The 16,643-nt window shown below is 40.2% G+C and overlaps 1 protein-coding gene across 5 annotated transcripts in view; it reads right to left on the bottom strand.

The window, feature by feature from the left end:
- Positions 1-16,643, bottom strand: part of nf2a (NF2, moesin-ezrin-radixin like (MERLIN) tumor suppressor a) — a 139,885-nt gene that overhangs the window by 84,808 nt on the left and 38,434 nt on the right. For 4 of the 5 annotated variants that reach the window (XR_010967201.1, XM_068005728.1, XM_068005730.1 and 1 more), the window contains exons 2-3: positions 14,323-14,448; positions 14,081-14,203 (exon numbers count right to left, since the gene is read on the bottom strand). The exons of the other annotated variant lie outside the window; for it this stretch is intronic. Coding sequence is in view for 3 of the 4 variants with exons in the window: in XM_068005728.1 (XP_067861829.1) it covers positions 14,081-14,203; positions 14,323-14,448 (249 nt within the window). In the remaining variant the exon portion in view is untranslated. The remainder of the gene's footprint in view (positions 1-14,080; positions 14,204-14,322; positions 14,449-16,643) is intronic. 5 annotated transcript variants of the gene reach the window in all.

The raw sequence follows: 16,643 nt of genomic DNA, 5'->3' as shown, positions 1-16,643 counted from the left end.
GGTCAATTATGTAAATATGAGGGGCAAGGTAGATTGGGAAATTAGATTAAAACATATGACGGTAGATAAGCAATAGCGAACATTTAAAGAAATAATTCATAATTCTCAACGTATATTCCCTTGAGGAATAAAAATTCCACGGGAAAAGTGATCCAACCGTGGCTAACTAGAGAAGTTAAGGTTAGTATTAGATTAAAAGAAGAGGCGTACTATGTTGCCAAAAAGAGTAGTAAGTCTGAGGATTGGGAGGGTTTTAGAAATCAGCAAAGGATGACCAAGAAATTGATAAAGGGGGAGAAAATTGAATATGAGAGTGAACTAGCAAGAAATATAAAAACAGATTGTAAGAGCTTCTGCAAGTATGTAAAAAGGAGGAAATTAGCGAATGTCAACATGGGTCCCTTAGAGGCAGAGATAGGAGAAATTATAATGGGGAATAAGGAAATGGCAGAGATATTTTGAATCTGTCTTCAGAGTAGAAGACACAAAAAACATACCGGAAATAGCGAGGAACCAAGAGTCTAATGAGAGTGAGGAACTTAAAGTAATTAAGATTAGTAAAGAAAAAGTACTGGAGAAATTAATGGGACTAAAAGCCGACAAATCCCGTGGACCTGAGGTAGCTGCAGAGATAAAGGATGCATTGGTTTTGATCTTCCAGAATTCCCTAGATCCTAGAGCGGTCCTCGTGGATTGGAAGGTAGCAAATGTAACCCCGCAATTCAAGAAAGGAGGGAGAGAAAAAACAGGGAATCATAGGCCAGTTAGCCTGACATCAGTAGTAGGGAAAATGCTAGAATCTATTATTAAGAACAGGGCACTTAGAAAATCATAATATGATTAGGTAGAGTCATCACGGTTTTATGAAAGGGAAATAGTGTTTGACAAATCTATTAAGAGTTTTTTGAAGGTGTAACTAGCAGGGTAGATAAAGGAGAACAAGTGGATGTAGTATATATGGATTTTCAAAAGGCATTCGATAAGGTGCCACACAAGAGTTTGTTACACAAGATTAGGGCTCATGGGATTGGGGGTAACATACTTGCACGGATTGAGGATTGGTTAATGGACAAAAAACAGAGAGTAGGAATAAAAGGATAATTTTCAGGTTGGCAGGTTGTAACTAGTGGGCTGTCGCAAGGATCAGTGCTTGGGCCTCAGCTGTTTACAATACATATCAATGACTTAGATGAGGGAACCAAGTGTAGCGTATCCAAGTTTTCTGACGATACAAAGCTAGGTGGGAAAGTAAGCTGTGAGAAGGATGCAAAGAGGCTGCAAAGGGATATAGACAGGTTAAGTGAGTGGGCAAGAAGGTGGCAGATGCAGTATAATGTGGGAAAATGAAATTATCCACTTTGGTAGGAAGAATAGAAAAGCAGAATATTTTTTAAAATGCGAGAAATTAAGAAATGTTGGTATTCAGAGGGATTTGGGTGTCCTTGTACATTAATTGTGCAGCCCGCTTGATTGGCACCCCATCCATCACCTTAAACATTCACTCCCTCCACTACCGGTGCACTGTGGCTGCAGTGTGTACCATCTACAAGAAGCACTGCAGCAACTAGCCAAGGCTTCTTTGACAGCACCTCCCAAACCCGCGACCTCTACCACCTAGAAGGACAAAGGCAGCAGGCATATGGGAACACCACCACTTGCACGTTCCCCTCCAAGTCATGACTTGGAAATATATTGCCATTCCTTCATCGTTGTTGGGTCAAAATCCTGGAACTCCCTACCTAACAGCACTGTGGGAGTACCTTCACCACACGAACAGCAGCGGTTTAAGGCAGCAGTTCACCCCCACCCTCTAAAGGGCAATTAGGGAATGGCAATAAATGCTGGCCTAGCCAGCGACGCCCACATCCCACGAATGAAAAAAAAATCACAGAAATTTAATATGCAGGTGCAGCAAGCAAATAGGAAGGCAAATGGTAGGTTAGCCTTTATTTCAAGGGGGTTGGAGTGTAAGAGTAAGGTGGTCTTGCTGCAATTATATAGGACTCTGGTGAGACCACACCTGGAGTACTGTGTACCGTTTTGGTCTCCTTACCTAAGAAAGAATATACTTGCTTTAGAGGAGGTGCAACAAAGGTTCACTAGATTTATTCCTGGGATGAAAGGGTTGTCCAATGAGGAGAGACTGAGTAGAACGGACCTATATTCTCTGGAGTTTAGAAGAATGAGAGGTGATCTCATTGAAACGTATAAAATTCTTAGAGGGCTTTACAGGATAGATGCTGAGAGGCTGTTTCCCCTGGCTGGAGAGTCTAGAACTAGGGGTCATTGACTCAAGATAAGGGATCGGCCATTTAGGACCGAGATGAAGAAAAATTTCTTCACTTGGAGGGTTGTGACTCTTTGGAATTGTCCAGCCCAGAGGGCTGTGGATGCTGAGTCGTTGAGTATATTCAAGACTGAGATCGATAGATTTTTGGACACTAAGGGAATCAAGGGATAGGGGGATAAGGCGGGAAAGTGGAGTTGAGGTGGAAGATCAGCCATGATCTTATTGAATGGCGGAGCAGGCTCGAGGGGCTGTATGGCCTACTCCTGCTCCCATTTCTTATGTTCATATGAAAAGAAGCTTTGAGCGATCTAATTTGAAGGGAGAAATTCAAGAAGGAAGAAAAAGATAAACTGGGCAACCAGTTAATCTAATGTTAGTTGTAGGCAAATTACTAAAATCTATAATTTGAAATCAAATTTAGAAATACATGGGATTAGCAAAGGCAGCCAGCACAGATTTGTTAAAGCGAAATTGTGTTTGATAAATGTAATAGAGCCTTTTTGAAGTGACTATTGTACAGTAGATGTAGTATATATGGATTTTCAGACGGCATTTGCTAACGTGTCTTAAAGGAGACTTGTTACAAAAATTCAGACATATGGTAAAAGAGGAAATGTAATAGCATGGACAGAAAGTTAGCTAACAGACTGGAAACAAAGGGATAGGGTTAATGGCGCTGCTTGAATCAGAGATGGATTGAGAGTGGTTTATCCCAGAGGACAATGCCGAGTCCACCTTTGCGTTTTGGCATTGGAAGCATAATGTCATTATTTGCTGAGGACAGAAAAGTGGCAGTTGTCAAACAATGAAGCAGACTGTAAGAGATTAAGAGGGCATAAACAGGTTAGCAGAATGGGGCAGACACGATAGATGGAATTTAATGGTGAGAAATGGGAGGTATTACATTTTGGGAGGAAAACAATGAATGGGAATATACACTCAAAGAGCCTATAGGGTATGGATGAACAGAGAGACCAAGAGATCCAAATACATAATTCCTTGACAGTGCAAGTACAGGTAGATATAGCCATAACAAAGGCCAATAGCATTTTGGATTTAATTAACAGGGGTATACAATACAAAAGCAAAGTTGCAATAATAAATTTTTATATGGCAATATACAATTAGGCTTAGAGTACTGGGTTCAATTTTGGGCCTCCCATTATAGAAAGGCCATTTATGCCATAGAAAGCAATATCGATTCCCCAGGACAATACTGGGAATGAAAACTGTAGTTATGAGGACAGGCTTGAGATACTGGGACTATTTCCAATGCAGCAGTGAAGGTTAAAAGTAGATATAACAAAGATCATTTCAATTATAAAAGGTTTTGATCGGGTGAATAGGAAAAGACTATTTCATCTGGTTGGGGAGTCAATGACGTGGGGTCATCGATTTAAAACAGTCACCTAAAAAGTGAAGAAAGATTAGGAGAAATTCCTTCAAGCAGAGACTTGTTAGAGCATGAATCTTTTGTCTTGGGAAGTAGTTCAGACAGAGATCACTGTATTTTTAAGCAAAAAGCACCTAATAATTTGAAGCAGAAGATGATACTGGGATATAGCCAGAAAGCCAGGCAGTGGGCTTAGTTTTGGATTGCTCCAGCAAACAACTAGCAGATATGATGGGCCTATTGACCTCTTTCTGTGTATTAATCATCTACGATACTAAGTTCTTTGAAGGGTACCTGAAGAGATCTGGGGATATGATTATATAGTAAGGAAACCACAATTAATTTTAATCTATTTTTGTTGGCAAGATTTCCTCAACCTGTGCATGTCCGTTAGATAAGAATTGCATCATCTTGTCTGAGGTAATGTTTTTAGTGTATTTGGAATTAATCACAAAGTTATTATTTCTACATCAAAACTAGTTTTGCTAGCATGCTGAATGGCAGAGTGGGTAAATACCCCATGTACCTCACAGACAAAGAATGTTCTAGATTTGGTTCTGTGTTCGTCCAGATGGCAGTGACGACATGGGGTGTGATAGAAGAAATGACTTTATTTCATACCATACCATACGTTAATTGTGTGCATTATATATTAGCATATATTGTACTAAATTACAAAATAGGCCAATGATTAAAGGATGGATATGCTAAATACACCTTCTAAAGATTTTGTACCACTTTTTGTACATATAATGCAGAGGCAGTAAAAGCCCTTAGTAAGGTTAAATACTACCCTTCCATAAAAGAAAAGCTTAGACAGAAATCTACCATAATAATTCAATTACATAGAATGTATAGCACTAAAACAGGCCATTCAGCCAAACAGGTCCATGCCAGTATTTATGCTCCACACAAGCCTCCTCCCTCCCTACTTCATCTAACCCTATCAGCATATCCTTCTATTCCTTTCTCCCTCATGTGTTTATCTAAATGCATCTACTATGCTAGCTGCCTCACCCACTCCTTGTGGTAGCAAGTTCCACATTTTAACTATTCTCTGGATAAAGAAGTTTCTCTTGAATTCCCTATTTGATTTATTAGTGACTATCTTATATTTATGGCTCCGAGTTCTGGTCTCCCCCACAAGTGGAAACATCTTCTCTATGTCTACCCTATCAAACCCTTCCATAACCTTTAAGGCCTCTATCAGGTCACCCTTCAGTCTTCTCTTTTCAGTTACATATAAAAGAGCTGTGATTTATAGAACCTTTGTAATCCTTGAACTTGTTCTATGATAGAATCACAAACTAGTTTTAGGATCTAGAAACAATTACTAGAAATTACTGTTGGCAATATTAGCAGAAAAATACTTAATGCTTTCATAATACAATCCTTTTGTTCACTATTTTAACAGAGGCTTTAACCCATTTAAAATAAACAGTTTAACGTCTGCATTAAAACAATAGACAGGAAGTAGATTTAATTATATAAATGAAATTGTACCTTTCCAATTATACTTGTACAAGGAAGCCACACTGGGCACATATGCATTAAGGAATTAAGGACTGAGAATAAAGGCACGGCACACTTAATAAGAGACTCCAGAAAAAGTACACATACAAAAGAGAGGGCCACTTCATAATTCTGCCTCGATAAGGTTTTACATTTTATTTTGAAATGGTAATCAATTTTTCCCCATAATCAATAAAGAACCAGAGACACAAAGTGATGAAAAACTTTATTTAAATGTACTTATTAATAACAAAGCAATACCTACAGAGTTAACTTCAGTACTGATAATCTTGTCAGAAAAATAACATTGTTTGAATCGGAACTTTAGGAGGAACCATCAGTAAAAAGGACCCTCCACGAAGCCAAAATCTGAGACGAGTGGCACATCAGCCACAGTATCACTGGTGGTTGTTCCAACTGAATTGGACTGGCTGTCAGAGAACTCTAAGGAAGTTTGACCAGCAAGATCCTTGACAGCATGAAGGGTGAAAAGTCGCAGAGGAGCGTAGTCAGCAGATTAAGAAATCTGTCCTACTTGGCTAAATTCTTCCCGCCATTCTGCATTTTATGATGCAAGGATGAAATATCCATATGCAGCTGGTTATTCAGTCGGGGCAGCATCAAACGCATGTTCAATGTTTTGTGCCCTCAGAATTCCCATCTCCTGCTGTCTTAAAACATGAGGTGAAGGTGTTCAAAGGATAACTGCTGACCCCTGTAGGTAAATGGTTCCCAGGTGCAACAAAAAGGAATCTTGTCCTTTTGCAAAATGTCCTGTGGAGTATATTGTAAGTGAGGTGCTATGCTCTTGTGGCTGCTTTACGCTTCTTGGATATTGAATAGCGTTTCATGTTGCCAACGATGCCACCCTTTCTTCTTCATCCTATTTCACAGATATCACCGTGATCGTTTCTTCAGAGGAACCAGATACGGTTTAACATGTGGACTAATAATCTATGTAGATATGAAAAATGATTTGTGAAAATATAGCTTCGGACGTCATTGAATTTTTTTTAAAAAAAGATTCTGCCATATAAATCACGAATCTATATATTTGCCTGTAAACATATATACAGGCAGCTACAAACATGTGTTTAAGATGATGCTTAATAGATTTTTGCCAAATACATCGTATTTACATTAGGTATAATTTATATTTTAAACGGTAAATTACATGATAATGATGTACAAAAATAACTTACCTATATTCTGACTTAGTGGATGCACTCTGCTGCATGCTCATGAGATAGAAAAGTATGGTTATTTTTCTTACAGCTATGAAAGTAATTTCTTTTTAGTGCACAGTCCTATCTTTGCTCTTGCTTTGTAGACTTTTATTATGGAGCAGCATAAGCCTGTCATCTTGTTGAGCTCATTTAAGTAATTTCCTACAGTCACCCATTAATTTTTAAATTTTAGCCAGGCATTTTGCCATTAATCTCTTGTAGGAACACTGCTCTTTCCTTCTAAAGCATCCTTTCATTAGCATACATAGATTAATTGAATGTTACAGCACAGAAATAGGCCATTCAACCATCAAGTTTGTGCCAGTGGTTTTGTCCATGAGCCACCTAATTCATTCTATTATCTGCACTTCCCCATAGCTTTACTGTTACTCTTTTACAAGCAATTAATTTCCTTTTAAACAAACTTAGGTTATGCACAAAATTAAACCAATGAGCATGTGTTGGAATCTGGGGGAAGGGGGAGAGAGAGAGAGTGAGAGAGAGAAATTTTTGGACAATAAACTCTTAGATGAGTGAATAAGTTTAAGATAGTTAAGTGTATGGGGGAGGTGGTGTTACCATAGGTACAGAAGTATAGTGGGAAAGTACTGAAAAACCAAGATGAAGTAACCTGAATAAGAGATAAAGATGAGGCATAATAACCGTTTTGCAGAAGTAGACAAAACTGGTTTCTACCATTTATTAAACCAAGAGAATAGCATATGGTGCTATGGCTACATCACATCTGTGCCCAAAGTAGATGCGTTATAGAAGAGGCATAAAGGTTAGTGTATTCTAGTGGCCTGCAGGCAACTTGAACTAAAGGCACCGGAGATCAATCTAAAGGCATCAGATGTTCATCCAACAAGTTGTCTACGTGCAAGTATACGGATGCGTATCACTTGCGGTATTTACTTTGACTGTATGTATCAATACAAGAAAAGGCAGGGGCTAAATCTTGTATTTCTTAATAATACTGGTTGCTGACAGTAGAGTCTTGGGCCTATTAATTAAGATAAGGCAGAAGCCAAATCTTACAACCTGATAATGGGCTGTATACAGCATTCCTACAAATAAAGACTCCTGCCCCAAATATCCAGTCGTTTGCCCCTTCTCTGGAAGAACAAGGAACTTGTTGTACCTTTTGTCTAGGCCTGAAAACAATTGGTGAGCTGGCAGGTATCATAGTAGGTATGGTACAGGAGGAGGCCATTCAGCCCATCATGCCTGTGCCAACTTTTTGAAGGAGCTATCCAATTAGTCCCATTACCCCGCTCTTTCCCCATAGCCCTGTAATTTTTTTTCCCTTCAAGTATTTATCCAATTCCCTTTCGAAAGTTACTATTGAATCTGCTTCCACCACCCTTTCAGACAGTGCATTCCAGATCATTACAACTCGCTGCGTAAAATAGTGTTTCCTAATTTCACCTCTGGCTCTTTTGCCGATCACCTTAAATCTGTGTTCTCTTCTGCCACTGGAAATAGTTTCTCCTTATCTGCTCTATCAGGTGCCTGAGAAATAAAACCATTAAACAACTTAAGAGGATTTAATAAAGATTTGCCTGACCCTGGTGCCACTACAACTGTTCACAAATTTCGCAGACGATTTTAGTTATAGAGCAGAAGGGACTAATGACCAAAATCCGAGATGTAGCTAAAAGAAATACCTACCAGATTAACTATGGGATGTCATGGCTTGCCCAAGATATGCATATTCCTGGACTCACAACTGAGAGACAATGCATTGTACAAAGCATGGCTTATATTTTAGCAGAATTTTGGACCAGGTACCAGTGGAAACTAGATCTGCATTGTTGTCAAAGGGTAAGTGGTTTATTTTTGTTTGTTAAACGGTTTGATTTGTATGATTACTGCCGTCTATAAATTAACATAAGAAAAAATATTAAATCATGCACTGATACTTAAGTGATAAATGCAAGCAATTACCTAACATTTGCTGCCCACTTAGGCTTAACAACCAGAGACAGGACAATTCTGCTGTACATTTTTAAAAAATATTTCTGCTAATCTGGTTATTTATAAAGCAAACTCTTTTCTGATATCAGTTGCAGATAAAAATAGAATGGATTCTCTATAGATTGTAGATGCCGCTGAACAGTTTTCTACAAAGGACTGTACTACCAACCGAGTGTTCATTTCTTCAGCACATTGTAAAGTTATACCCATCTTCATTTATGAGGTGGAGATGCCGGTGATGGACTGGGGTTTACCTGAGGAAGGAGGAAGCCTCCGAAAGCTTGTAGATTTCAAATAAAAATTGTTGGACTATAACTTGGTGTTGTAAAATTGTTTACAATTCATTTATGAGCTCATCATAAATACTTCACTAGAATTATCCATTAGCAATAAGATATACAGAAGATTAGAGATACAATAACTGAGGTTTTTGTCTGTATCTAGATATAGGGCTCGATATCAGGAGGGAGGCGGGTTGCCAACGGGGGGTCGACTGGGCGCGTGGGTAACCCGCCCAGTAAAATCGGTGGGTTCCCCACGCGATCGCAGCCTAATTGAAGCCACTTACCTTGGCTTCCGGGTTTCGTGCTGGAAAGCTGCACAGCGGGCGGACTGCGCACCCGCATCATATGCTGTCAGCTGGAGGAGCCCTATTTAAAGGGGCAGTCCTCCACTGACTGATGCTGCAGAAAATAGGCAAAATTACAGCATGGAGCAGCCCAGGGGGAAGGCTGATCCCAGGTTTAATGATGCCTCACTCCAGGACTTTCTGGATGGGGTGAGGAGGAGGAGGGAGATCTTCCACCCGGTGGACAGGAGGAAGTGGACTGCCTCTGCCACCACGAAGGCCTGGCTCGAGGTGGCACAGGAGGTCACCAGCACCACCAACATACCACGCACCTACATACAGTGCAGGAGGTGCTTCAATGACCTAAGTAGGTCAGCCAAAGTGAATACACTTACTCATTCCCCTACACTCAGTACGCCACATCACCGCCCCCACCCCACATCTCCTTCTGCACTGCCAACACTACTCTGTCACATCACTCCTCACACCCACTCAAAGCTCATCCTCATCTTACCTGCACTTACTCACCTCGCCAGTACTCATCCCACCACTATCACTCAACCCAATCCTCATACAATCTCATGACTCTATCTCATACTCACCCTCTGAAGCATCTCTTTCACGGTCACCCTTACCCAACCTGCCACTACCTGTGCTGCAGCCACAGGGCATGCATCACATATGTGTAGTAGGAAGCACAAGGGTTTTGAGGGTTTGTCATGGTTTTTACTTATATTTGATTTCTGATCAACTCACATTACATATTATATTGGCACCACTACTGCCACGTCTGGTTTGTGCAATAATGCCCTTTCCTGAGGATCACCAAGAAGACCCACAACTGATGCCACCCATTGTATCACCGCAAAGTGGGTGTAGGTGTATTTGCAGGGCTCTTTTGTGCACTCGACTGAGAGATGCCGGCGATGTCCCTGGTGGCACCCTGGAAGGATGCGGAGGAGAAGTTGTTGAGGGCAGTGGTGACTTTGACAGCGACAGGTAAGAAGATGGTGCTCAGGCCAGCCGGGAGCAGCTCGGCATGAAGGAGGCTGCAGATGTGTACGACTACATGTCGAGTGACTCGGAGCCTCCGTGTGCACTGCTGCTCAGAGAGGTCCAGGAAGCTGAGCCTCTGTCTGTAGACCCTGTGGCGAGGGTAGTGCCTACTGCGACGCACCTCTCTCTGCGGTTGCCCTCCCTCCTGCGGTGCAGGTGGATGTGTCACAGCACTGTGTTGTGGAGCTCCACGTGTCTGAGGTGGACAGTGTGGCCAGCGAGGCTGGTGATGCTGTTCGTCATCCGAGGAGGTCATGACTGCAGTTATGGCGGCCCCCATCTGGAAGATATACGTTTGAGGGGGTCCGCAAGGTCGGTAAACGTGTCTGCACACCGGGGTTGAGGTTGCAAGTTTGTGAATTTTGTTAGGAGGATGGTGGTGCAGGCCAAACTTTGTCCAAAGTGACAGAGTGGCCTCCTGCAATGAGTGAGGGTCTGCCCCCCTCAATCTGTCAAATGGGCCTTTGCAGCTGCCACAGGCTGGTGGCTGCAACACGTCCATTTCAACTGGGAGTGTTTCCCCCAGTATGGGAAACACGCTCAGCTTGGATGAAAATCCCACCCCTCATAAAATATCCTACAAATCAGGGCTCCTAACGACCTGAACTATCACATTATTTGCCTTAAGTGGGATCCCACCAGCTTTAATTGCCGGCAGGAGTCCCACATGCGGGGGCTGCGCGCGCATCTAAGCGCGTCACTGGGGAACCCGGAAGTGGGAGGGTTGGAGCCGGGCTCCGGACCCGCCCCGGGAATCCCTAATTTTCGGAGCCCCCCCCGCCACGAACCCACCCGCTCGGACGTCCAAAAATCGAGCCCATAATCTCTACCAGCACTAGCAAATATGTGCTAGCAAGGTCTCAACATCCAATCCAGAGGATTCAATTTCTAGTTTGCTTCTGAGGCCATTTTAAATGAGTTTTGCTCGTGAAAAGCAAATTTGGGTGTGAGAACTTTAGCCACTGGCAAAATCTGCTGTCTATGAACAAATTAGATTCTAACTTTGCACTGAGGCAATCGAATGATTGAGGAGGCTCCACGCTGGAACAAGTTACAGAAAGCTGATTAAAATAATGAGCCAACAGTCTCCTATTCCAAAGTAGAATCTGTTCAATCAAAAAATACAATCATGAGTACATCTTTTGGGATAAACCATTTTTAGATTTACTTTGAGTACATTTTTTGGGGGGTCAAAGAAGAGATTCGATCAACATGAAATTTAAGAATATGCCAATTATCATGCCAGTCATGATTTTCAATGTAATTCAAATCAACTAATAATATTGTCATAATTTTAGCATGCAACTTATTTAGAGTTTGGCTTATTGTACACCCTCTAGAATTCTAGTAAAAATATATATAACAAAAGAAAGTTTTGTATAAAGAGGAGAAAATAAAAATAGGCTTGCTGAAGTCAAAAGGACTGCTGAACCATGCCTCATGGTTGATTCAGAAGAAGGACTGATCACCAGTCAATTGAGCAACATCAAAGACAATGGACAAAGAGAGTGTTAAACAATTCCTGAGCTTTATTCAAAGAAGACTATAGCTGGCAAGCAACTGCTCCAAAGTTGTAAAAGGTATAAAATCAACCATGTGGAGAAAGATTGCTCGCAGCTGAGGTGCTTCTTTCAGTTTCCCTCTTTCGCAGCTGTCCTGATCACAAGAGAACATATGCTACTCCACTACAAGTGGACGTCGAGGTATCTACAAGGCCTCAACAGACCTTAACGCCTGAGCCAACCTTAAGAATATGTAAAACTTTATTTTAAGGGGTTAGCATAGTATAGGCCTTTTTCTGTAATAAGGGTATACAATTTGAAGTCAGAAGGTTTCTTTTTTGTTGAAGCAATTCTAATTATCTTGCACTTCCTTAGCTCCCTATCATGTTTAGACTGTAGATATTGTTTGATTCTAGGTCTGTATTTTCCCGGTATGTAATAAATGATACTTCTTTATTATAAAGCTAAGTTTATGCCTGAAGCTTATTATTAGGACAAAGAGCCTATTAAATTAAATATAAAATTTCAACTGTATAGGGATAAGAATTGATTTTCCCAAATTAAGTAAAGAATAAAATCACATTTCACCTTTTGTCCCTACAGTATTAGCAGTAATTAAACTTAACAGAAACAGTCTCAAAATTAAATTTGGTTCTATGATGCTGTGAATGATAACAATAAATAAACCAATATAAAGAACACTAACTGCAGAAATCTAGAGGGAAATGAAGGGGGGAAGGGGGGAGTCTTAAAAGTGCTACCATAGTTTATTCAACATGTGGATCCTTTACAACATTCAATCACAGAAAACGAATCCAATCTTTACAAATGACAGCTTTAAGATACTTTTTACATGCTCAACACTACTGTATAAACATGGTAATATAAAACAACTTTTAAATATGTTATATACCTTGAGTTTTTGTTTTAAATTTACTCTCCGTTTTAATTTTCCTTATTTTTCAAATGAAAGCATCTTCCACATACCATAGGAGTCATTGTTAACAGGGAGAATCAATATGAATTAGAACTTTTAAGAATTTTTGACATAAATTACATCATGGCACTAGGTTAAGACTTTCCCTTTCTGCACTGCACAAAGCTACCTCCCCACAAGCTGATACATCAATTCTTTTCTGGAGGAGTCATATGTGTAACATAATAATATACAACAATATCAGAATTGATGACTTAGCCACTTTGCAGAAAGCAGCACAGACAATTGAGCTGGAGAAGGTACAAAGCAGCATGATCAAAATGACTCTTAAGCTTAGAGCTGATCATAACTGTTGCTCTGGATGTTCATGCACTATGAAATAAAGAAGCTTAACGACTGAAATCTTGCCTTGTCTTACCAAGTGTTTTCTCGGTCGCCTTTGAAGAAGCTGAAGAAGCACAGGTGCGAAGGACATGAGTATCTAGTTGCGATCACAAGGGAATGCTACACCACAGGTTACACTAACGTATAAATATCGGTCAGTACTAGCACACTGTTATACCCAAGATGTTCAGACGGCTCACAGGAGTCCCTAGCACCACTGTGCCCCAGAAAATATTTAAAGCAAGACCCTTTTTGTGAATTCAGATCCGCCTCTGATATCGGCTTGGGTTCAGTGGTGTTAGTCACTCCCTTAAGTGGTCTGGTTGTCTCCTTTTTTATGGAAGTTCACTACCACTGCCCTGTACCTGCAAACATAGTAAAGGGACTCGAGAGTATAAAAATGAAATTCATTTGTGATCTGGATTGGATCTCCCATGTCCTAAGCACATGTACTCCTTTAATCACTATGAAGGGGGAATGAGTTAACACTAGGAGAGGCATCATATGACTCGGGTTCATAAACTGCTTTAGTCCATGGCAGATAAAATATATAGAATACTGATCATGACGGTACAGTCAAATCAACTTCTGTTCACATACCATTACAAAAATATAGAGCATATATACACTAGTTCACCTGGGGGGAATTTTTACCTAATGTAGGAAAATAGAATTGCTCAGTTATCTCTCCTTCTGACAGTGCAGAGGTTATTTTGCCCTCGCAGCCTTTTTGCTGCCTTATTCCTTTCGCAGACTTGCCTGACTTCGGGAGTCTTGATTTTTTTTTAAAACGGCCACCCTTTAAAGGCCGGCAGAAATCAACGGAACTTTTCAACACCAAGTGACATTAACTATCCTGTTACATACATTCTGTTTTTATGTTGTTTAATCCTTGAAGTTATAAATATAAATCCTGATCGCAGAAAGAAAGAGAATCCAAAAATACGCAAACACAACAAACTGAGTGGAAACAACAGCAAAGAACAATTGCTCTATTAACAGTGGAGGAAAGGGCTGATGCAGCAACCCACAGGGATGAAAAGTAAGTGTCAAGATGGATTCTGTTCTAGCCCCATGGTATCAAAACGTCTTGAAAGGTCTACACCTATACTGATTCTCCTTGCTATCAACCTGGACATCCTCTTGTAGCACGCAGAGATGCTGGATGAAGAAAAATGTCCAAAATGCACTGCAGTATTAAACTTGTAAAAGAAATACTAAGATCTATCCAATACCTGTAGAAAAAATAAATGTTGGGTGATCTCTTGTACCAGCTCTTCTTCTGCATTCTCAGGATAGAACTTGGCAAGAAAATAGAAAATGACTGGTTCTTCTTTTGAAACATCATGATCTAAGACCTATTAGATACCAGAGATTAGTTTTTGAAAATTACTTTCTTTTACCTTTACGATTGTCATTTTAAAAAAAAATAAGTAGTAACTTCAATGCTTAAAATATCCATCTTTATGTAGAGTACCTTTTTATCCATTTTCAGCCATGCAACTGTGTCCTTCACTGCATACTGCAAGCCAAAAAACCAGGATTCTCTCAGTCCAATTGTCCGGCAGACCAAATCAAAAAGGTCCTTACCCTTCCATTTTACCTAAAGTACATTGAAGAAAATTCACATTTTTAAAAATTCCACAAGATAATCTCAAATCTTTAACTGAAACAGGAATTTCCAAAGCAATATACATGGCTTAAAGTTTGATCATAAAGATGACAAATACAATATAACTTATTAAATATCATTACATTTTAAACACATTTATTAAAATTACCATTTCTGAGTCAAGAGGAGTTCCATAAAAATATTTTTAAAATATAGGAAAACTTGAGAAAGTAGAAATTTTGACCTTTGGACATCTTCATCGGAATGATAGCAATCTAAGCGAAGCAGTTTACTTACTGTATGAAACAAAATATAACATTATATTTGGTGCACAAGGTTTGGCTTTCTGCCCTTTCACTGAGATCTAACACCACAGACTTGTGAAATGAAAGTTTCCTCTGTTGGCTGTTGCAGTCAAAGGTGAAATGAGTTTGGGCAGTCTCAACTCAACTCCCAGATGCAGTGACAAAATATTTTTTCTGTATTTGGAAACTCTGAGCTGTCACAGCAGTAGAGAATTTAGGACTTTAGTCTAGTACAATTGTCAGATTAACCAGGATGTAATGCCACACTGAAGCATTTGAAATGCCAATATTGTCCTCTTTCTCTTCCTCACCCCACTCCCCACCTGTCAAAGTTTGATGTAAAACATCCATATGCCCGCAGATTATCTGCAAATACCTCATCAGATGCTTACATGCGGGCTGACAAAGATATTACTCACTCCAATACAATGCCTGCAAAGTCTGTCAAAGTTTAATCAATAAGTGCTGTTGCTTAGTTTGAATGTGCTGCTTAATCCTAATTCTAATCAGATCTAATCTCTAAAGTTAATGTTTCAAAAATGAAAATCTTGTTCGCCAAAAATCACCAACTTGAGAACAATTTGCAAGCTTCAGTAGTATTTTGTAGGTACGTCATTTAGAGAAATTTCCAGTCTTATATTCAACAGGACCTTATGTGCTGTGCAGAAAAGCAAGACACTACAGGAAAAAATAATAGCTGCTAAAATACTATCAGATTCTCCAAATTGTTTCCTCGTCAATGATTTTGGTAAATTTAGTTTTATTTTTCAGAATTGATATTAAAAAACAATAGTACATAGAGCATTCAAACCCAGAAACAACTGAATAATTTAACTGATTGTAAAGCATGCAACCTCATCAATAGTTCCCTTTTGGAAAAACATACAACAAATTATTTATAATATATTTCCATATATTAAATAACCCGGCTCCCTACCTCACAATTTTTGTAAATCAATGTTTCTTCAATCTGCATTGCTATGTTAAATATAATTTGACAGGAAACATTGATGCAAGCAGACATTTTGTGCAAAATGTCCCCTGATGGTCATATCACACTCCTTTCCAGATAGATGGCCCATTCTCAGCACACGACCTCCAAAGTATAAAATTCTGATCCGTACTCAACAACAACAACAACTTGCATTTATATAGCACCATTAACTAGTAACACGTCCCAAGGTGCTTCACAGGAGTGCTTTTTAAAGAAAGTTTGACACCAAGCCACATAAGGAGATATTAGGTGACCAAAAAGCTCAAAGAGGTAGGTTTTAAGGAGCGTCTTGAAGGTGAAGAGAGAGTTAGAGAGGTGGAGGTTTATGGAGGGATTCCAGAGCATAGGGCCTAAGCAGCTGAAGGCACGGCTGCCAATGGTGGAGCGATTAAAATTAGGGATGCGCAAAATGCAAGAATTGGAAGAGCGCAGAGATCTAGGAGGGTTGTAGGGCTGGAGGAAGTTACAGAGTTAGAGAGGGGCGAGGCCACGGAGGGATTTGAAAACAAGGATGAGAACTTTAAAACTGAGGCGTTCCTGGACCGGGAGCCAACGTAGGTCAGCGAGCATTAGGGTGATGGGTGAACGGAACTTGATGCGAGTTAGGATACAGGCAGCAGAGTTTTGGATGAGCTGAAGTTTATGGAGGGTGGAAGATGGGAGGCCAGCCAGGAGAGCACTGGAATAGTCGAATCTAGAGGTAACAAAGACATGGATGAAGGTTTCAGCAGTAGATGAGCTGAGGCAGGGGTGGAGATGGGCGAAGTTACAGAGGTGGAAGTAGGCAATCTTGGTGAGAGAGCGAATATGTGGTCAGAAGCTCGTCTCAGGGTCAAATAGGACACCAAGGTTGCGAACGGTCTGGTGCAGCCTCGGACAGTGGCCAG

This window comes from Heptranchias perlo, chromosome 25, assembly GCF_035084215.1.
Source record: "Heptranchias perlo isolate sHepPer1 chromosome 25, sHepPer1.hap1, whole genome shotgun sequence".
Classification (NCBI taxonomy): domain Eukaryota; kingdom Metazoa; phylum Chordata; class Chondrichthyes; order Hexanchiformes; family Hexanchidae; genus Heptranchias; species Heptranchias perlo.
Note: the sequence above shows the minus strand (reverse complement) of the source record. Positions and strands in the feature narration are given on the sequence as shown.